This window comes from Camarhynchus parvulus, chromosome 5 (genome assembly GCF_901933205.1).
Source record: "Camarhynchus parvulus chromosome 5, STF_HiC, whole genome shotgun sequence".
NCBI classification, from domain to species: Eukaryota; Metazoa; Chordata; class Aves; order Passeriformes; family Thraupidae; genus Camarhynchus; species Camarhynchus parvulus.
The window spans coordinates 32523518-32545790 of NC_044575.1; the positions used below are offsets into that span (position 1 = coordinate 32523518).

General features: G+C 37.5%; 1 protein-coding gene across 1 annotated transcript in view; it reads left to right on the plus strand.

Moving 5' to 3' along the window:
• The first annotated feature begins 3040 nt into the window (after positions 1-3040).
• Positions 3041-22273, plus strand: part of AQR (aquarius intron-binding spliceosomal factor) — a 46642-nt gene continuing 27409 nt past the window's right edge. The window contains exons 1-17 of the mRNA XM_030949368.1: positions 3041-3219; positions 4180-4236; positions 5038-5078; positions 6070-6105; positions 7159-7279; positions 8579-8719; positions 10296-10364; positions 10841-10941; positions 11601-11677; positions 12890-12954; positions 14839-14955; positions 16414-16527; positions 17293-17396; positions 17903-18005; positions 19007-19127; positions 20856-20997; positions 21699-21877. Of these exons, the coding sequence (XP_030805228.1) occupies positions 3124-3219; positions 4180-4236; positions 5038-5078; positions 6070-6105; positions 7159-7279; positions 8579-8719; positions 10296-10364; positions 10841-10941; positions 11601-11677; positions 12890-12954; positions 14839-14955; positions 16414-16527; positions 17293-17396; positions 17903-18005; positions 19007-19127; positions 20856-20997; positions 21699-21877 (1684 nt within the window). The 5' untranslated portion in view covers positions 3041-3123. The remainder of the gene's footprint in view (positions 3220-4179; positions 4237-5037; positions 5079-6069; positions 6106-7158; positions 7280-8578; positions 8720-10295; positions 10365-10840; positions 10942-11600; positions 11678-12889; positions 12955-14838; positions 14956-16413; positions 16528-17292; positions 17397-17902; positions 18006-19006; positions 19128-20855; positions 20998-21698; positions 21878-22273) is intronic.

Consider the following 22273-nt stretch of genomic DNA (forward strand, 5'->3'; position numbering starts at 1 on the left):
ACCCTGGAAAGAAAGTTTTGAAATCTTCAATTCCATCTTATGTCAAGGGAATGTTTGTTCTGCTCCCCTGGCCACCTGGCCAGGTGACAGTAGAGTTGTCATAGTAGCCATCCCATCATTCCAGATCAAAGAGCCAGGAATAGTCACTGCTGCTGTGCGGCAGTGACCAGGCTGAGGCACATGGGGAATCAGCTGTCCCAGCAGAATGCTTCCTTGGAGAAGAACAAGTCAGTTGTCCACTAGACAAGATGCCTGTTCATAATTTTGAAAAAATTGGATTATTAGAATGGGCAAGATTATGCCATTTTGCATGCTGAGTACAGTGCTGGTATTTTTTACCTGCTTTGGAACCAAACTTTCCCATCAGAGTATACAAAGGTGCAAGATGGTAAGACTCTTTACACAGAGTCTTAGAGCAGAGTTTATGTCTAAGAAGCTGAAGTCTAAATCTCCATGTGACAGACAAACAGTCAAAAGTGAGACAGTGTTTACATTAGAAGTATGGTCCTGCTGAATCTATGGCACTGCTGAATCTCCTGAATTCACTGGTCATGTCTCACTGATCACTCTGTAACAGTAACAAACAAAATCAATTAATGTTTGAAATCTTTTATCTATGAATTGTCTGGAGTTTTCATTGCTAGGAATGAATATTTTCTGTGGGTCTAGGAAGAATTAAAAATAATCTACAAGGTAGAAAGCAGAGAACATAGACTCAACCCCTGCTGATTACCACTAGGTACTTCCTGTTCTGGTGGAACTGTGCTCAGGAGAGTATAAGTGAAATAAAAGCAATGGCCAGCTTACAGCTCACCTTGCCTTACACAGTTTATAAAGGAGAAAAGCTTATTTTTCCTGGTTACAATAATGTAGAAGGGGAAGCATCCAAAACAAGAGGAGCTAATTAAGCAAGAAAGCAGCATGGAATATAAATTGACCAGGACTACAGCCTAGAAAGGAGTAATAGTCTTGAAAACCGCATCTACTCAAATATGTGACTTCTAAATAATACATGTCTTCATTAATGAATTAACAGGTTTTTGAAAGGAATGTTTGATTTTCTTGACATATTAAGCCAATGAGTATAGAAAGATGGAGAACTTCACAGAAGGCTGCTGGGATGATGGGATACAGGGTTTTATTTCTCCTCAGTTACAAAGGAGTTTGGAGTGGAAAGTGTCAGATGTGCCTCCACTTGGGGGAAACTGAGCATAGAAATTCAAGAGACCAGTCTTATAAGACAGTTGTGAGCTGGGTGAGATTTGCAGATGGGGACAAAGGTGCAACACTGGGTGTCATTATACTTGGTCTCACCACAATTCTTTAAAGGTTCCCCTGCTCTTGAGGATGAAAGCAATCCATTTTTCCAAAGCATTAATTTATACTTTTGCTACTCATTTGTAGTCCTACTGTCCCCAGCCCTCTCTAAATAAACAATACCCTGTATAGAGAAAAAAAATTAATATATTATTTATAGGGAGAAGATCTTTGTCACTTGGTTTGACATTTTCACTGAGGGATGTAATCCTACTGCCTAACATTAGGCATCTAATATTTGTTTCTGATACCAGAAGCTCCTTCAGAGAATGAGAGCACTTACATTAGTTCTGACTTGCCCTTTGGAAGGACTTCTGTTGCCACACTGACTGTAGTGAGGTTGAAGACAACTGACCTCCTCACTGGGACACCCAAATGCCTAAAGTTAGGTAAACGTGGATTCCTCCTTGAGGTTTCATAGCTTTGATAACATCTGGAAATTTGCGGATTTTGACACAGGCCTGATGATCCATCATAACCAGAAGATTAGGTTAGCCTTGCAAGGCTGTTCGAGAAAATTCACAAATTTTTTTACAAAATTTACAAAGTCCAAAATGCATTTGCTTCTCCTAATTGTCCCATCTTAGCACAAATCAAACTTCTGACTTCCATCTGAAAGCCAGTTGAGAAACTTTCCTATTTTCAGCCTATATTTATAGGTAATAAACCTTTGTCCTTTTTTATCACTGTTTTGTAGCTTCAATTTCAATCTTTGTTATTTACAAAATTTGTTATTGGTACTTTTGTAAATTTTAAATTTTACTAGTTTTCATTTTCCTGGATCTTCTAAAGTAAAGTCATGCAGTAGGCATATTTATTTGAATGCAGCCATTGTCTGATCTTATTCAAGGTACTGTCATTACTTTTCCCATTCCCATTGTACATTCTAATTCAACTTCAAAAAGAATATTTAGTTTAACCTCTGCTTGAAGAAATGGAGATCACCTTGATATGAAAACAAAGGAGGTCATATTCAAACAGACTTCAATGGGACCTGCCTGGAAGTTTAAAGTACTCAAGTGGCAGGTGATGGATAATGAGCCCAGAAACAAAGCACAGTAACTTCCCTGGGGAGTCTGGTAATTTCCGCCTTAATTAGTTTACCAAATAGAGTAGGTTAATTGGAAACCATTCTAAAGCATTACCAAACTGTTGACTTCCTTGAGCATGCAATTTTACCCTTGTACCTTTGCCTTTCCTGCACACATTTCAAGAGATTCAACAGAGTATTCTGAGTTGGAACGGACCCCGTAAGGATCATTCTAGCCAACTCTTAAGTAAAAGGCCTTAATTATGGGCCTGTGGATGGGACAGAGCACTCACCCACGCTCAGGAGTCAGTTTGATATTAAACCGACTGTTTGATATTAAAACGAGTGTGGTTTTTCCACGTTAGATGGACAGAAAGGTGCGCTCTCAGTGATACATAAAATAGGAGTCCCCGTAAGCGTTGGAAGGCTGAGTGTGGCAGCAACCCCGTGCGCTGACATCCTCCTTCACCTTTTCCCGTAGCCTTTCAACACCGACTCCTGAACTCCTCCGGGGGCAGGGACGGAGCAGTGGTGCAGGGAGGGAGCAGTGGTGCAGGGAGGGAACTGCGGCGGTGCAAGTCGGAACTGCAGCGGCACGGAGGGAGCAGCAGATGGCGCGGCCGCCGCCCGCCTCCCCGCGGCCGCTCCAGCCCTCCCGGCCCCGGAAGCGCTCCCGCCTCCGCTGCTCCCGGCCCGGAGATCCCTCCCTCGGCCTGGCCCGGGCTGGCAGCGCCGGGGCACCGGGGCCTGTGCCGGGCGGCTCCAGCGGCGGCACCATGGCGGCGGCCGCGGCGACGGCGGCGTCCTCGGCCCCGCCGAAGAAGATCGTGGCGCCCACGGTGTCGCAGATCAACGCGGAGTACGTGACACAGGTAGGGCCGGCGGCGCCTCCGGGCCGCCTCTGCTGCGGCCGCAGCCGGGGCTCGAACGGACGTTCTGGCGGTGTTGAAATAGCCTTTGCAGGCCGTGGGTGATGGGGAGAGCGTCTTGCTTGGTCGCAGCTGGTGAGGGATGTACGCCTCTGTCCTGTACGAGAGGGTGCTTCCCCCCGCGCTTCCGGACCGGCGGGATTTACAAAGTAGCGCTACCAAACGCGTCTGTGCAGTACACTGCGCATCGCTGTAAGGCGTGTTTTAATGTGTGAAAAGCTACCGAGAGTTCCGTGATGGTGAAAGTTCTAAGTGATTTCCTACAAGTCTTCTTTCTTTTTTTCCTTCTTTTTTCATTTTTTTTTTTTTTTTTTTTTTTTTTTCCTTGAAAATCTGCTGTCCTTCCTCTTCCAGAACATAAAGAAGCTTGAATAAAGTTACACAGGAAGCTCTTGTGTCACCATTGCTCAGGAGTATTGGTGAAGTGATGGCCGCAGCTAAGAGCCTTAAAATGCAAGGCTTTTCTATATCACCTCTAGTTACTTGTCAGATTCCTCAAGGAAGCATAAGCACTAGCCATTTGGGATTTGCAGTTCCTGAAAGATCATGGCTTATTTTTGATGGATTTGTTAGACATAAGTTCAGAATAGGAAATGTTGGTTACATAGCAGCCTATGCATCTGAAATTTTTCCTAAGACTCACATTTCTGTTGAAAGAGGTTTAAGCATAAAAGCCTATAAACAGCAATGGTTATCAACCTTAAATGGTTGATAAGTATTGCTGTTAAAGAAACATAATTTTGTTACTTGTAGTTAGCATGAAGTTAAGCAAGTTAAGCAAGATACTACTGGAATAAAGTTTGGGGATGGGATATGTTTGGGGATGGGATATGTTGTAGAGATGTTGTATCATTGACATGAAAATGTATGTATTTAACCTTTCTTTTTTTTTTCCTTGTGCAGTTAGCAAATAAATACTGGGCTCCACATGTGAAGAAAACATTGTCTTTTGATGTAAAGGTAATTACTTCTACTGGAATTTTGTTGGGGGCTGTAAAGGAATGACAATCAACCAGTCTGTGATGTGCCAATATTTAGTGTTGCTTATTTTATATGAGACTATTAGGAGACTGCTTCGAAGGTCAACTGTTGCTTGAGACACTGTAATTTGTTATGTATTTGTAATTTATAAATGTAGGCACTGTCAGGAAGGTATGCTGTGGCATGCAGTTATTTTGTATTCTATTAGGTTTATTTTGCCCAAAGTTATGAGGGCAAAAGACTTTCATGCATCTCCTTTGAGGTGAAAAGATGCTTGAGGGGGTTCTACTCTTAGAAATCAAATGAGGATGAAAGATGCAGGTATTACTGAACTGTATTCTTTCTAAAAGCTTCTTTGGTAACCTTCCATCCGACAACTTTATTGCCATTCTGGTGGATATGTGCATTTTGAATGTTTAAAATTTGGCATAGTGTGTTGCAGGGTACTTAATTGTTAAGTTTCTTTTCCTTGTGGATGTTTGCCTAAATCTCCGTTTAGCCTCAGTTTGTTTTGTAGTATTTGTGATAGTTAGGACTGTAGATTGTTAGGGTGTATATCAACAGCTGAACTGCATCTCTGTGTCATGTGGTGTCAAAATGTGCCAGACTGTAAGTCTGTTACGACTTATAGTGCAGGTTCTTTCATTCTTGTTGGAAAAATTTATTGAAAGTATTTTAATAGCTGCAAGCAGAAGGTATCTAATTCAGAGTAAAATGTCTTAATACATTTTGAATCACATTAGTGGGTATATAAAAGTCTCTTAAATTTTTTTTCCATAGGTCATTGAAGATATATATACAAAAGAAATTGTCAGGTCAAAGTAAGTAGACCGGCTGCTTTCTCTTATTTACTACCATTCCAACATTATCAATGTTGGAGTTGTTTCTAATGTTTGATAGAGTACTTTCAAACTCATCTATATGTTGAAAGCAGATGAAAATGACTCAAGTGCATTTAAGTAATTTAACCATGATGGTATTTCAAAGTCTGAATGTAGTAACAAGAGAGTTCCTAAGCCCATAAACCTTAAACGTGATGGTTGGAGTGAATATTTTTCAGACCCTTTCCTTGGTGGTCTGTTGTCTTTTATGTTGGTTTTGTTGTGGTAGTTATAGAAGGCTGATCTCTTCTTTTGTCTCTAAGGAATGTAAAGAAAAAAACTGCTGCAGAGTGCACTGCCTCTAGCTTCCTCCTCTGTTCTGGCTGCTCTTACCAGATTCATTAAGGGAAAGTGGTTTCAGTGAATTGTACTGTTAGAAGAATCCAAGATACACTGCATTCTGCAACTCTCTGTGCAGAAAAGAGGTGTAACTGTAGCTGGAGCTTTTTGGGGAAGATTGAGCTCTGCAGAGAATTCTCTGTATTATTCCTGTATGAAAACAATCTAAGAATTTGTCATATGGAGTCAAAGCAAACTTCCATTGCCAGTCACTAAGAAAAAAACACCATTATGAACAGATTAAATATATAATTGTAGATTTCCAGGAGATGCTCTCATCCGCTAGCAGTTTGTATCATCAAGGCTATTAGAAGTGGTGTTTTTATATTTGAAAGGCCTACATTAATCTCTTTTAAATGTGAATGTAATTGCTTAATGGCTCTCTATGAACTTTAGCATCTCCAGTGTTACAGCAGTTGCTTCTGCATTCAAGTGGTTGCTATTGCATGGAAATGTCAGGACAGAAGTAATTCCTGAGGGTTTCTACAAGTTTCCTTATATAATGAAATAAAGGAAAATATAGTCATTTTCTATGCAGCTGTGTCTGGGAGACTTTCTTTCCTGTGTTAATTGATTAATTTTTCCTTTTTAGGTTTGCGATTAGAAAGATAATGCTTCTTGAATTCAGGTGAGCTAATGGGAGGGAAATTTGGAGTTATATTTTCCTAGGAACCTGTAAAAGTGAGAAGCAAATGCAGGGCAGTAAGACAGTTTGAAGGTAGTGTATTGATTCATACTTTGTAAGGCCTTGAATTGTGTACTGAGGAAAATTAAGTGAGGAGACGTTAGTTTAAAGAGGAAATAATTCCATAAATGTAAGTGACATCTCAGAGTGTCTTGTTCTGTGATTCTCAATTTCTAGTGTAAGTGGAGCACCGAGAAAAAGAGTATGAATGAAATAAGTGAAAAACTTGGGTCTGTAATTTGGAATGTATCATTAAGCCTTAAATCAGAACTCACTGAAATCAGAGAAGTTTTTGGATTATGTCTCTTAGTATGAGATTAAAAATGGATTGTGGTGCAGCAGCGTCATTAATGTTTTCTTCTCATGAAAAAGAATGGAAATCTATTTATCTATTTGTAGTTCACAACTGCTTCAGACTTTCCTGGAAGAATTTACAGAGTATGTATAAAAAGATGTAAAATAAATATTAGCAGTATGTACTTAAAACCACAATATATTATGTTCTGTTTGGTTCTTATATCTCTCAAATCTTAAGAAAAAATATGAGATGTTTTTTGTTTGAGATGCATTATATATTTCAGAAAGGCTCAAGTCCCTAAGTTAGCACCAGTAACTCCAAAAGGACAAACTTCCCTTGGGTTTTTTTTTGCATCTTAATTAGAAAAAGTGCAGAAGAATAAATGTCAATTGTGGTTAAGGGTTTGACACTAACAAATGGCACGCAATGGACTTCTGGAATTTGTATGTCAGCAGTAGCACAGAGTCAGAGGTTCCTGTCCTTTCTGTGAACATTGTTAGTATCATCAGTTACTGAGTCTAACAAGTTTTGCTTCAGTGACCTAGATGAGAGGTAACTTGAGGAACTACTCACAAACTATGAAGATGGCTTTTGGGGGAAGGAGGGGAAAAAAAACCTTGTGGATAACTGCTTTTTTAAATGAGTGACAGATTATGTGGGTGGCTGCAACTAATGAAATACTCTTTATCTCTTCACAGTCAGTACCTTGAAAATTACCTATGGATGAATTATTCTCCAGAGGTGTCCAGTAAGGCATATTTAATGTCAATCTGCTGTATGGTGAATGAGAAGTTCAGAGAGAATGTCCCTGCGTGGGAGGTAACTGATTTCAATTGCAGCTAGAATTGACTTTGATCTGCAAGTTGCAGCTTTTACAGTGTGCTCACTTACAGTGACAGAAGGTAGAAGAGCTTGTAGAGTTAAAAAGGAATGGTGCCTCAGCTGGAATACCTCATATGGTGTTTCAAATTTGGTGTTCTTTTTTGGAGAAGGGAATGGACAGGTGAAAAATTACTTGATTCCTTCTGGTGTGAAAGTCTTTGGTTCTGCTGTGAGATGCTGAGCATTATCACCAGCATTTACTTTTTTGCCACTTGACAGAGGCTGGGTATTTACAGAGAAGTTCTTGTTCTGATATTGAAGGAAAAAGAAGGATTTCTATATCTGTATATTCAGTAAGGCACCACGAAAGTTTAATGCATTATCCAATAAAGCCTTGCTTAAAACGTGCATATTGGTTTCTACCTTTTTTGCTTTATATTAAAATAATGTCTTACTCTTCTTTTGTGCATATTGTTTGTTTGGTTTGGTTTTGGTTTTTTTTTTTTTGGTAATAATAGGTTTAGAAATTGTTTAATGTTTCTACAAACAATCCAGATTTTACAGGCCATCTCAACGACAGAAGCCTACTTATGCATTCTTTGCTGGCATTATTTCAGAAGCACACTTAGTTCAATGTGTGTGCCATTACTTGAGTGTTGGCAAAGCACAAAGGATTAATAACTTGATTAATAACTTAATATTATCTGTGTGCTTTTCTTCTGGCATACGTACTAGAAATAAAATGACAGGTGCACGTTATGTTCCAAGCAGCCTAGTTAAATTTATTTGGTACATGACTGCCCTTGTAAAGGGACTACTTTATCTTGGTAATTATTCAGTTTATCTTTTTCCTGCTCAGGTAGCTCAATGGAAGTTCCAGGACTATAATTAATCTCTGGTGGTTTTTACTTGCTCACTTTTTGCATGTCACTTAAAGCTGCCATAGCATTGGCCAAAACCTACCATTTATCTTCTAGCTGGGAGATGTTAGAGTATTTCTGTGCAGTCACGAGGTGAACATCCCCACAAGACTTCACCTGTGCTTCTTGTTTAGTTTGTCCTGTGCATCACCTGTTAGACTATGCAGAAGGTTTAGGGGGAGAATCCCTTGTCAGAAGGATATCATTAGTCTGTTTTGCTTGTGCTGCCTGGTTAGAATAAATGAAAATGAAAAAAACTGATCCCTTCTTTTAGAGATTTAAATGGATTTAGAGAACTTCAGCTATGTTATGTGAATGAAGATTGAAATTATTTCTATCAACTTGATTCAAAGTTACCTTCCTCTTCTATTCCTAGACATTCAAAAAAAGGCCAGAACATTTTCCTTTCTTTTTCAAACGCATACTGGAAGCATCGCTGGTCGAAAATGAGAGTGAGTACTCTCTGCATGAACAGACAGTCCTGCTGCTTTTCCTTGATCACTGCTTCAATAGTTTGGTATGTTAAAAGTAAATGTAAATATTTCCAGTGTGTTTATGCTGCTTTGTGTTTGTAGCAGTTTAATTTGAGCAGTTTCTTCTTACAAGACAGATGAAGCAAAATTCCGATTTAAGGAAAACACACTACCAGAGGGCTTTTACCCTCTGTTTTGACCCTGACTTATCTCTCTCTGCACATTTGCTTTTCTCTGACATAAGGTCGTAGATGAGACTTGCAACTGAAGGATTGGCAGTTAGACAATTAAAAGACAGGATTTGATATAAATTTTTGTTTTAAAAATGGTATTGTAAAATTTATGTATTTATATTTGAAAAGATGCTTTACATTTAAAACTGATTAGTTACTACTGTGCTCTCTTTAGTTTGCCTAAGAAATAGCGCAAAAATTATTTCCATTAATTATTGAGAAAGACAGTGAGGCTTTTTTCACTTTTGAAACCAGGTTTAGATACAATTTTTATCTGCAGTTCTCCTGAGTTAGTTTTAAGAAAGCATTAGACCAACTTGTGTTCTCAATTTATGGTTAAAACAGAGTTAAAGATCCTAAGTAGCAAGCAGGAAGAACACTTTACCTGTTATATGTAGCAATGCTCTCTAACCTCTTTTGCTACTGGGCTTTTTCCTTATATTTCATGTGGGGTGTATTATCCAAAATCAGGGTCTGCAGAAATAAAATTGTCTCTCAGATAAAACAACATAAAAAGTGTATTAGTTGATTTTGGGAATGATTTTGGGAGCCAGTAACCATCTTGAATTTTAAGTGTATAGTTTATTGAGATACTGTTTTTCTGTAGTGGCCATGATACAATGAATCTTCATTTTAAATAGTTTGATGGTGACTACAGAATCCTTCTTGCAGAGCATATTTCTAATACAACATGATAGGGAAGCTGTTGAAAGTGTGCCTGTAAAAGCACACTATTATTAGAAGCTGCCCTTTTTTATGAAAGGCAGAATGGAATAGTCACAGAAGTGTTTTTAGTGAAGAGCATTGAAGTTTGAAGTTTCAGAATGCTGAGAATGGAGTATTTGTCCATGAAGACGTACTTAAGATGTTAATTGAAATTTTTCAGTAGCTCAGGAAAGAAGGAAAACTTTGTGGATCCAGAGCATAGGCATAGTTGGAGAGAGCACATTTGAACTGACATGGGCAATATGGTTTGTTTCAGACAATGGGAAGAGTGTAGAAGTGAGAGAAACTTGATAAATTAAGGGCTCCAGGAGACAAAGAACTGCTTAAAAACAAGTAGAGAAAGCACGGTGGGTGAGTTCAGGAATAAGAAATGGTGAAAGAAGGAACATCAGTTCTCAGCAGCTTTCGTCCTAAAAGTACTTGCATGGATGGGGCCCATGGTGAAGTGTTAAGAACTGACAGACTCCATGAAAAGAACCTAAAATACAGAGTTGCCTCTGAGTAGGGTTATCGTGCAGGTTCCTGTTAGGAAATTGTGAAATCTGATAAAACAATATAAATATTTTTGTCAGATTTGTACATAGATGTATTTTGTAAGACAGGCGTATCAGAAAACATAAGAATGTTCTAAAAATTTTTATCATCTGTGACTTTCTAACAGGAGGTGGATTTGATCAGAGGACAGGTGCAGCAGCTGATTTCCTTACCCATGTGGATGGCTCTACAACCTGTAAGCATAACACTGTTAACTGGCAGAGCAGTTTTCTAGGCAGTGTCCAAATCCTGTACAGTAAATTCTCATGGAATACTGTTGAGGAACTCTAATATTTACAGCATTGCTATGGAATTACATTTTTGTCTGCTTTGCTAAATCCTTTTTTTATTGCAAATTTCCATGTAATAATGTTTTTTATGTAATTTTTCAGAAAACTGAGCTTTGTTGTTTATGGCTTCTTCAAGCTATAATTTATAGACAAGGCCATGAGGTCACAGGGAGGCAATGGAGTTGACATCTAGTCAGGACTGGACTCTTTAGCATGATTTCATTTTTGTTTCACAGTGATACTTAGTGAGAGTAGCCAGAGACAGTTCTTTATTTCAGTTTGTTATATATTTTTTCCTTTGTTTTAATAAAAAGACTGGACTGTATTTTTATCTCATGAAAACAAGGTTCCTTGGTGACTGAATATCACTTTAACATTACAGAATCGATTGGAACAAGAGTTGAAAAAGACACCAAAACTAAGAAAATTCTGGAATCTAATTAAGAAAAATGATGCAAAAATGGATGAAGAGTCAAGAACGCAGTATGTACAGAAGCCTTTTTTCCTTAATGCATTCATTGTGTTTCAGCTAAAATAAATTGTTTCAATGAAAAATGTGGTTTTTGAAAACCTGTGGCCAATGAGGATTCATCATATGTGGTCTCCTGGAAGCTGTTCTGTTTTTCACTAGTCTTTATGTAAAATACTGTTATAGAACTTCATATTTTATTTGGTCAGTGAATTTGTGATTTCAAATGTTAGAACTAAAGGATGAAAGCACAAAAGAATATTCATGTCGCTACTTGCTTCTTTTCATGACCTTTAGCAAGTGTTTCACTCTTAGGTATATATAGCTTATGCAAGTATTTCAATAAATGTGTGTCTATTTCACCAAAATTAAATGTTCCAATGCCTTTGTGCTGCAGTGTGCTAATGTGTAGGAGGGGACTGACTTCTTCTTGACACAGTAAGAAGCATAGGTTGTTAATCAGTTTCTGTGCCCAAAAATGTAGGCTGCTAATCTGTCTTCCTGAGTGCAGAGAGAAAAGTTATCATCTAAATAGTTTAGGTGTGTTTCAAAGCAACCTACTATCAGTATAATAATTTTGAAGCAGCTAACTTTGTATTTGTGAAAGCTACAATATACTATTCTAGTCTGCATTTAAGGAGTATTAATTCTTTTGTCATATGTCCAATTTTAGAGCATATCGAGAGAGAAGATTTCTTTCACAGCTCATTCAGAAATTCATTTCTGTTCTAAAGTCAATACCTGTCTCAGGTAACTGTCTTTCTTATGTTACTTTGTTATCTGGTAATCTGTTTGAAAATCTTTTTGTGTTGCTGAAGCAACTAGTCCTTAGGATATCAGCCTGAGGTTGGAGAGCTTACTGAGTTGAGGCTTGCAGGGAACACTATGCCTGTCTGCATGGATTTCATATCAAAATGAATATTCAAATCTGTATATTCCTTAAAAATTAAACAGTAAAAAGCTACTTTAAATCTCCTTCTATTCAGTATGTACTTAGTAAAAACAATATTTCTGGGAATTTATATTCTTTACTGTGTGCTTAGAGCCTTAAAGCTTACTTACTTAAGTACTTTACCTCGTTAAATAGATGGTATAAATAGGTATCATAAGGCTCTGTCTGTTCATACTGTTGATTTACAGTAAGAACAAAAGCCTAAGTGAAGTGAAATTCTGTAAGATTTGGCTGCTCTTGAGTCATTGTGACAAGCAAAATTATCTCCTTGCCTGATTTAGAAAGGAAAAGTGTTTGTGGAGGAAGGTGTTAGCCTTTTAACAGAAAAGGATTATTATGCTCTAAGCACAGCACAATTTGGGTGAAATCAGTTTCCAGAGCTTTGCTTTTTCTGTTAAACTCTTAGCAAACTTCAGCTCTTACCTGAGCTGTAAATTTTGTAATGTGGCTTCCTCAGAAAGGATACTTATCCCTTCTGTTTTCCTAATTATACTAAACCTGTTTTAGGAAATTTACTTCAGCATTGCTTTGGAGGCTGTAAGAGTTGGAAAGTCATTAAGGGAGATGTAGTGTGTTTTGACACAGTTCTAAAGGCCCCTTAGTAGTCACCTCTGAGTACCTTTGAATATGGTCAAGGCCTTTTGCACACATCTTGTTTGCAGCTTTTAAAAATGTATTTTTGAGTACCTGGCATTAAAAGTTCTTAACAAACATAATGGGCAAGTGATACCTTGTGGAAGTGAGCATTTTTGTTTGTTATATTCAAGGTTTTTCAAAGCAGATAAAATCATTCCTGAAATTCTGGTTCTGTTACTCTTTCATTGTTAACCAGAATTTTTAATATAAGAAAGGATTGTTTTAAAAAGAGAATAATATTTTAATTAGCTTTTAACAAGATTAAAATTAATACTTTTATATTTGTAGCATTTATTTAGTTTTTAAGGAGTTGTTCAAGTGTAAGTATATTGTGATGTGGATCAATTTAAACTTTTTAAAATTTTTTTGTCTAGGTCCTATTTCTATGGACAAAGTTCATTATTGTGAGAGGTTTATTGAACTCATGCTAGACCTTGAGGTAAGTTTTTAAATGGATTCAGCCAGTTTCCAGGTGTACTTTTCTAGGGTTGAAGTGCATGAAGTAATTATTACAGCCTTATTCCAAATGGGAGGTGATTATGTCACAGCTTTGCATATGGTTGTTTAAAAGTGATTTTCCATCTGTAAATAAGAAGTTGTAGCATTGCATCCATACTGGGAGCTGACCAGCAATGTTGATAAGCCAGTAGACAAAGCTAGGATCCTAAAGTGCTCAGTGATGAGGGTTTAATTGGAATAGAGGTAATAATACTGGCCATTTCTGAAAATGTGTAATGCTTTAATCTGGTAGGAATAATTCAGAATTATTCTTCCCAGTGCATAACAGGTCACTTAAAGTCTCTTTTGTGTTGTTGGGTTAAATCCCAGAAAGCAGCAGTAGTCTGAAATACAAACTATTCCCATTTGGCTAGACTTCATTATTTAGAAGTACCAAGTCTGGGGATCTGCAGTTTATTAGAGTCATAAGGTGTGGAGCAAGGTTTTGTGAAGTTTTTCAGCCGATACCGAGGAAGTGAGACAGTTTGAAGCGCCACGGTACCAGTATTAAATGGCATTAATTTGCAATTTTTTGCATGAGTAATTATTTTAGAGTAACTTCAGATTCAGAAGGCATTGTCAAATAAAACAAGCGTTTTCTGAAACAGTATCACAGGGAACTTTAAAATGCTTTTGTGGTGAATTTCTGCAGGCTCACTCTTTTAAATCACTGAAGTAGTCTGTGCTTGTAGTTGCAATAGATTGAATAATTTAAATTAGAGCTTGCTGTCTTATGTATGTAATATACTCTGGTGAGAGAAAACATGTTGGAAGGTGAACTAAAGTCTGTCTGACTTAAAATGCTTAGAAGCATTTTTAAGATTGGTTCCCTCTAGGCATTACAGAAAGATTAGAATTCAGATAGGTTTATAAAGCCTGTTCAAGTGACTGTAACAAACAAACGAGAAATTAGCTGTAAATTCAAGTCTTATTGCCTTTGTAGCATGTACTGAGTTAATGGGCTCTTTTTACTTGGCTTTTTTCAGAATATTACTGTTTCATATTACAGTGTATATGCTGCATATCAAAACTGGTGATTTGATAATTTGAAAGTAATAATTCAATGGAGAGTTGTTACGGTTTTATGAGTTTGTTTTCATAATTATTGTACAGGGCAACCAGCATTTTCTACTACAGATTCTTTTATTTTCTTCATCTCAGTTCTAAACATCATGCTGATGGCATTTTGGCTTTCTAAATTCAGTCTGTAGAGAGCAGCTAATTTTTCACTTAAATTGTTGTGGTCTTCTACTGTATGCTGTTCAACATTTGCTATATATAGAAGCTTAATCTATTTACACTGAGAAGAAAAGATCTCTATTTGTGTTGTTACTAAAGATTTGAAAAATACTTGAGTATTTTGCAAAGAAGAGAAGATACCCTATCATATTTAGAAGCAGCAGTTGACAATTTTAAGGACCTCAAGCTTAAAATTCATTAAGTTAGTGTAGAAAACAGACATTTAAAACAATGCTGAAGCAGTTTGACTTATCATTTGTAGCACACAATCATTCTGTAGACATTTGGTAGTAGAATAATTGCTTTATTTAATTTACTTTTTGACTGGCAGGATGAATTCTCACTTATGGCAAGTTCATGTCATGCTTCCTGTTACATAAAGCACTGTTCCTAGCAGCTTACCTGCATCAACCCAGTGTCTTGGCATACATAACTGCTGCTTTAATACCTCTGTGAGGGTATTAGGTATGCAAATAACTGCAGCAATCTATCTTAATATGCCTTCTTGCAGTGGAAAATCCTGAGAAGCCAGGACTTCTTACTTTTTAAGGAGTCGGTTGTATTAACATGATGTTATTTACCACAGGCTTTGCTTCCCACACGGCGCTGGTTTAATACAGTGTTGGATGACTCCCATCTTGTTGTTCACTGTTACCTGTCTAGTCTTGCTAAAAGAGAAAAAGAGGGTCATCTCTTCTGCCAGGTGAGATACAAAGTTCTTGAAAAGAACTTTTTCATTCCCTTTGTTTCTGAATGCTGCAGTTGGTTTCTTTTGATTAAAAATAGGCTTTTGTTTGATGCAAACTACATCTTTATTTAAATCTGTCACACAGTATTTTTTTCTTACCTGTACCTATGTGTGTGACTACTCACATAGCATTTCATGGAATCACAGGATGGCTTGGGTTGGAACAGACCTTAAAGATCATCCATTTCCAATGCCCCTGCCAAGGACAGGGACACCTTCAACTAGGTCAGGTTACTCAGAATCCCATCCAACCTGGTCATGAACAGCTCCAGAGATGGGGCATCTGTGGGCACCCAGTTCCAGTGCCTCACCATCCTCACAGTGAAAAGTTTTATCCTGCTGTCTAATCTAAACCTGCCCTCCTTCAGCTTAAGGCCGTTCCCTCTTGTTCTGTGACTACATGTTCTGTGAAAAATCCTTCTCCATCCTTCTTGTAGCTCTGTTTAGATACTTTAAAGGAAGCTATAGGGTCTCCCTGGAGCCTTCTTCAGGCTGGACAGTCTGAACTCTCAGCCTGTTGTTACAGAAGAGGTGGTTGGGCCCTACAGTAAACTCTCTGGACATTTTCCAACAAGGTTTTTAGTGCTGGAGATCCCAGAGCTGGACACAGTACTGCAGGTGGGGTCTCACAAGAGCAGCGTAATATTTCTGCTTCTGATTTTTGAGTTCTTAAAAGTACAAGCTAGAAAGCAGTGCAGCTTCTGGCATGCTTTACGACACACAGAGCAGAAGTTGTCACCACTGCATTCTTCTCTCATTCATTTTGACTTCACACAGTTTTGCAGTGCAGCTGTTTTTCACTTCTGTACTTCAGTTTACTCTCTCATAGCTAGTACATTGTTTTTTATATGGCAGGATCTGAAGATCTGTCCCCTTTCCTGCATCTCAGCTGCTTTTCCTGCTGTTTGCTGTCCCCCATCTCTGCCGCTTGTTCATTTTCTCTGAGGGTCAGTATTGATGGTACACAAAGGCAGCAGCACATCTGAATAATTTTCTTCCTCCAAGTTAAATAATCCTATTGAAAGGTCAGATGAACTTCAGAGCTGCCATCAGAGAGGGCAGAAAGGCACAAGGCCTCTCCCTTTCTGTAGCAGGAAGCTGTAAGTTGGGTTCTATGACAGCCTCTGGCTAGATCACCTTACTGTGATGAGTTTCAATTTCAAGCCCTAGTATATCAAGAAACCACACTGCTTGTGGACAATACTGAAATTTTGATGGCTTGCAGATGAGATACCTAACAAAAACGATTTTGTGCATCAGCCAAGTATAAAATTCAGATACTACTCCCAGTTCTTCTAGAACTTTGAGGAGTTCTTGTTTGTGCATTTGTCCTCTTGAACTGTGGTTTTGTTTGTAGTGTTCATGGGGTGTCTCTTATTGTTAATCCACTAATTTATATTGATGATGTCTCAGCTTTTAGATATGCTCAAATTCTACACTGGCTTTGAAATCAATGATCAGACTGGAAATGCTTTGACAGAGAATGAGATGACTACAATTCACTATGACAGAATTACTTCTCTGCAGGTAAGTAGAGGATGAAGTGCTTGTGAGAGACAGAGGATTTGGTTTTGCTGTTGTAGTCTAATTTGCATTTGGAATAGGCAGGAGGTTATTTCCTAAATCAAACCCCTTATTTTCCCTCTTGAGTTACAGGAATAACTGTAGCTTGGCTGTCTGTAGCAATTGAAGATGTGTAATGCTTCAGCATGGTGGATGAGACTATAACTAATTAATATGCTCTAGCAAAACATCAGCATTTTTGACCTTGTGTTACCAAAATGAACTGTTCCTGTTAAGTCTGTTAAGGGGAAGCAGAATGCTGTAGGACCCCGTGGTGATGCAGTAGGTGGCAGCATTTCCTCAAGATCACTGTGCACATGTGCCTACAGTGGTCCCTTGTACAAATTCACTCACACTTTTTAGAATTGTTTGCATCAGTTTTAACAGAACAATTCAAGGAAGCATGGTTAAGTTAAACTTGTTCCTGGCTTTTCTTAGTTGCTTGCAAAGCTGTGTATCTGCTTCCTTATGTTTTATTTTAATGACAACAAATGGTGGTAGAAGGGTGTAGTAAGGAAGATACTGTGTCAGAAGTAGAGGAGTAACAAATAGGTGGCGTTAGGAAAAACGAAGATTCAATCTGGCTTGTATTTCTATCCTGGTGGGGTCCATAGAGTGGTTCATGTTCTGAACCAGAAGAAGCTGTGCTTTTTTCTAAGTATTTAAACTGTTATTAAATCATTTCATTAATATGCTTACATCCACTTTTCATGCATGAATCCTTTGCAGAGAGCAGCGTTTGCACATTTCCCAGAGTTGTACGACTTTGCACTCTCAAATGTAGCTGCAGTAGATACTCGTGATGCGCTGGTGAAGTTATTTGGACCTCTTAGGTAAGTTAGCAAACTGAAATTGAAATTCTTGGTTCTCAGTATGATTAAACTTAACAAGTTTCCAGGCTTTTTTTCTTCTGACTTCTCATGTGCGTAGCCAGTAGTTAACATCTAACTTGTTTACTTTATTTTTTTTACTCTGTTCTGTAGAAGAACTACAACAGAAATCATGAAAGCATGCCACTGTATTAACTGTACTGTATTGTAAATGCTGTGAGTAAAAGGATAGCAGTATGTATTTTGACAAAGGCAGTGTATGCTTTGTTGCTTGCTTCTGTGTCAGGTCTTGAAATAATACAAAAATATCCACCCCTTGCCATGTATATTGTAGGTGAGGGGTTCAGCTTACACCTTATACACAAACTTCACTTAAAAGCCTGACCCGTAATTGTTTAGCTCTGGTCGAATCAGACAGCTGGAGTTTTCTTTAAGGAAAAAGCAGCTTCAGTAATGCTCTCCCTGGTTTCAGTGTGACAGAGGCTTCTTGTTTTCCTTTCGCTGTGCAGCTCCAACGTTCTCCACCAGGTGGCGTCGTACCTGTGCCTGCTGCCGCCGCTGCCCGAGGGGGAGGACACGAGCCACGAGAAGGAGTTCCTGCTGGAATTGCTGGTAAAAACATGATTAATGCTCCTTGCACTTCTTCTGTTGAAAACTCAAGGCATAGCTACATCCAGCAGCTACACTGCAGTACAGTAGTCGTTTAGAATGTTTTCTGAATCACCTGTGAGCCACAGCAGTGTTTTTGCAGTAATTGGAATGTTAAGATGGGGTTCAAAAGCATATAAATTAAGTATTCGAAAATGCCTATTCATAAATATAGTTTCTATATTTATGTGGTTTTTTAGGTCAATAAGGAGAGCCTTGGAAACAGTTTTGAGTTCTTCTGAAAAAGTTTTTGTCCCATTTAAAACCAAAAAGATCTGCTAAAGTAGATCTAGATATTCAGTATCTATTTGGGCCCCAAACCAATTTGAAATATTGTTTGATGCACATCATGGTTTTTTGGATATTCAAGGTGTAGCAATACTATTGTAGGCTTCTAATTTGATATCAGAATACTGTAGCTGTTTTTTAAAATCTCATTCATGAGGTTTTTTTGTGGTTGATTTTTTTAAAAACAGTTCGTGTGGTTTTCTGACGTATTGAGGGTAGTGATGTGCTATGGCTGCCATGGAAAGATATATGTTCAGATAACATATTATAGTATTGGATAGATTTTTTTGTGTCCCAAAGAGGAACCAAAGACTAACTGTTACTGAATGAGTAGTATTAGTTAGGTACTGACCATATTTTTAATGGAAAGTAAAATAAGTTGTCCTTGAAGTTGATTCTCTACTGAGCCTTGACTGAGTATTTTCAATTCTGTTGTGCCATTTTTGGTCTGCTGAATACCCAAAGGATTGTTTGATTCTTGTACTATGACGAGTAGTTGGACTATGTGTTTGTTCATCTTCTGATGTCACTGTTTGCATTTAGTTATATTAAAATATTTAATTAGAAAAATATTGATGGAGAAAACTCAAGTGACCACCTTATGAATTATTGTTTGTTTCAAAAGTATCTTTATTGTTCCTTTTTTACTCAGAGGTTTGAAATGCTTCCTTTTATAGGTTTCCCGTCATGAGCGACGAATATCTCAAATTCAGCAGCTCAACCAGATGCCTCTCTATCCCACAGAGAAGATTATTTGGGATGAAAATATTGTGCCGACTGAATATTACTCTGGAGAAGGTATGATTAGTAGTTCAGTAAATGCTGCAAGTAAAAAAGGAATTCTGATGTATTATGTTTATTCTGTCCAAGAAACTCACATGCAGTAGTTTGGCATCTTCCAGTATCTTAGAGTAAGATCAGGGGGTATGATGCGTTGTTCTAATGCTCTGAACTATTCAGGTTCTTAAATGCAGGTCAGAGCAGCTCTACTGTCATTCATCCTGTTTTGGGTGGTTGGCTTCTGTGTGCTGTGTGGTTGTGTTTGATCAGCCAAATGTATTAATGGCAATATGGCTTACTGTGGGGGAGGGGAGAGGGGGCAGGAGGAGAAGGCAGATGATCCTTGTGACTTTAATAAAGAATTAAAGAAATTTTGTTAATGACGAGATGTAATTTTGTCAAGTAACATTGGTTACTAGTAGAAATATTTCCTCCTGTGGTGAACACTTTTGGAATTATGGTATTGGTGGTGCTGTTGTGAAGTATTTCTTTTGCTGTCAGACTGTTAAAAGTATTTTTTTCTATTTTGCTTCTTAGTTTAGTTTACACTTTTTCATCTCCATGTATCCTCCTGTCCTGGTTTCGAACAAGACAGTGTTGGTTTTGTGGTATTTTAAGGGGTTTTTTTGTGATCTTAAAAGTAACTAAATAAGTTTGGTCTAAAATTTATGTAAGAGTAATTTTAACCCAAGAATGTTAGGAGTGTTGTTTCTTTTTCCTTTTAGAAAATGAGGGAAGAAGAATGTCTCTCTGATGAACACTGTGAAGCCTTAAAGAGGTGTTGCTTCACACCTTGCCCTTTATGCATATAACTAGCTTTACAGGACAGGGTTTCTTACTTGGTGTTGGGAAATGTGTTCAAGTATTTTATCACCATCAGGCTTTCCACAATATAAATTACTGTTTTCTGCTGCCTTTCTTCACTGCTGTTCTATCTCAGTGCATGTGAAATCAATATGTAGTACCTATACCAGAGAAAGGTTTCAACAATGATATTGCAAGTTTCAAAAGCAAGATGGTTTCACAGGTCTTAAACATAGGTATCAAACTGGAATAGTAGTCCAGGAATGTTAGATGAGTAGCTTACAGGAATTAAAATTATGGAAAATTTGCATCTAAGGCTATCCTAAAACAATGGAAAAAGCTTTAGGACCTGTCTAGGAATTCTAAGACTCTTTGTGTAATAAGATCTAATCTTCCTATGTTTTTCTTTCTCGTTTGATAAACAAACCAGTAACAGAAGCTTTAGAGATGTGTGTTAAAATTTGATTTATTGACTTAACGCTTTTTTCTACATTAATGGTTTTTATGGCATCTAATAAACATAAAGCATGGGAATAGGGAAATTGTTGGATGGTTTTTATTATTTTATTAGACTTTTTCATAATTTTTTAATGCTAACTTAATTGTTGCATTTCCAAAGACTGTTACTTTGTTGTGCATTTGATTTTCTAAACTTCATTTAGTTGTCTGAATACATGGATGGATTTAATATTTAAGTAGTTCACTGTATTAGTGCTAGAAGGATGAAAATTCCTTCAATCTTGTGCAGATTCTTTTAGAGAGAACCTGAAAAATACATGCTTTTTAGAGGTGTGTATTGATAAAATGGGTAATTTTTAGAATCTCCAAGGATAACAGCTATGGCAGTTGTAAATAAAGTGTGTATATATGTATGAATTCATAGAAACAGTGTATTAATTCATCCTTTTTTTTTTGTTTGTCCATCATCCCGTAAATCCTTAGGCTGCCTTGCACTCCCCAAGTTGAATCTACAGTTCTTGACTCTCCATGACTACCTGCTGAGGAACTTCAATCTTTTCCGCTTGGAGTCCACCTATGAGATCAGACAGGACATTGAAGATAGTGTCAGTAGGATGAAACCATGGTAATATTTATTAACTGGTGCAAACCAGTCAGTTCCCTTCTAATCAAAGTGTGTTTAGGAATCAAAAACTGATACTGTGTTTGTACTAAGTACATAGTAACAAATGTGTTTAAAATTACTACATAGATACTGTGGTTTGTACTTACTCCTTCCATAAGGTGTTGCCATGCCAAGGGTTGATATTTTAAGGGTTTGTGGTTATGTATACCTGCAGGTATGTTAAAGGCAGCATGCTGGATGCTAACAAAGAGCCTTAGTTGTGTTAAGATGGATGAGTTAATTTTCCGCTGAATTGACAAAATACACAAACGTCATAAACTCGTCTGTTTGTGGGAGATGTTACTGAGTATTCTTGAATTTGCCATCTGCCACATTTTAAACCTCTTTTGGTTTAAAAGGCTTATTTGGTGTGATATCTTTTATATTCAGTACTTGCTTTTTGTTACCTTTCCTTTATCTTCTGTCTCTGTGAGTATTTTTGAATAATGCTAGCATAATTTGCCTTTGTTTTTTGAAATATAAGTCATGTTATACTTTGATTCTAAAATGCAGAATTCCATGAATCTAATTCAGTAGCACATAAAGTTAAGAATTCTACTTTCTCTTAAAAGTTACTGTGGGGTAAATTTTTTCATAGTTTAAAAAAGAATTTAATCTGTTATCAGCTAATGACTAACAAAATTTTGGTGTTTATTTCTTAGGTTGTCAGAATATGGAGGTGTGGTCTTTGGTGGATGGGCTAGGATGGCACAGCCCATTGTCTCTTTCACAGTGGTGGAGGTGGCCAAGCCCAACATTGGTGAAAACTGGCCCATGCGAGTGCGAGCAGACGTTACAATTAATTTGAATGTCCGAGATAACATCAAAGATGAATGGGAAGGTACTTAACATGCTTTGAAATAAAGTGCTCAGAACAGGTGCTCGTCAAAATACATTTTGATGTAGTCTTATTTGTGAGAAAAGGAGGTTTTAATCCATGGTACAGATTTGTCAATCCTAATACACTGTTTAGAAGACAGTTACTCAAATTCCAAGTTTAAGGAGTTTATATTTTCATAAAGTGACGTTTGAAATAATTACTTAGATGTTTCATTGGGAACAGAATGTTTATTACTTCAGACTGATGTCAGTCAGTGACCAACTGCAAAATGCTGTCCTTTACAGGACTGTGGAAAGTTAGTTTAGCATTTTAAATTATGTGTATGCTAAAAATGTCATATTGAAAAGTGTGGGGAAGGTGATGTCTGTCTCATACACAAATGGAGAGGGCAGATTT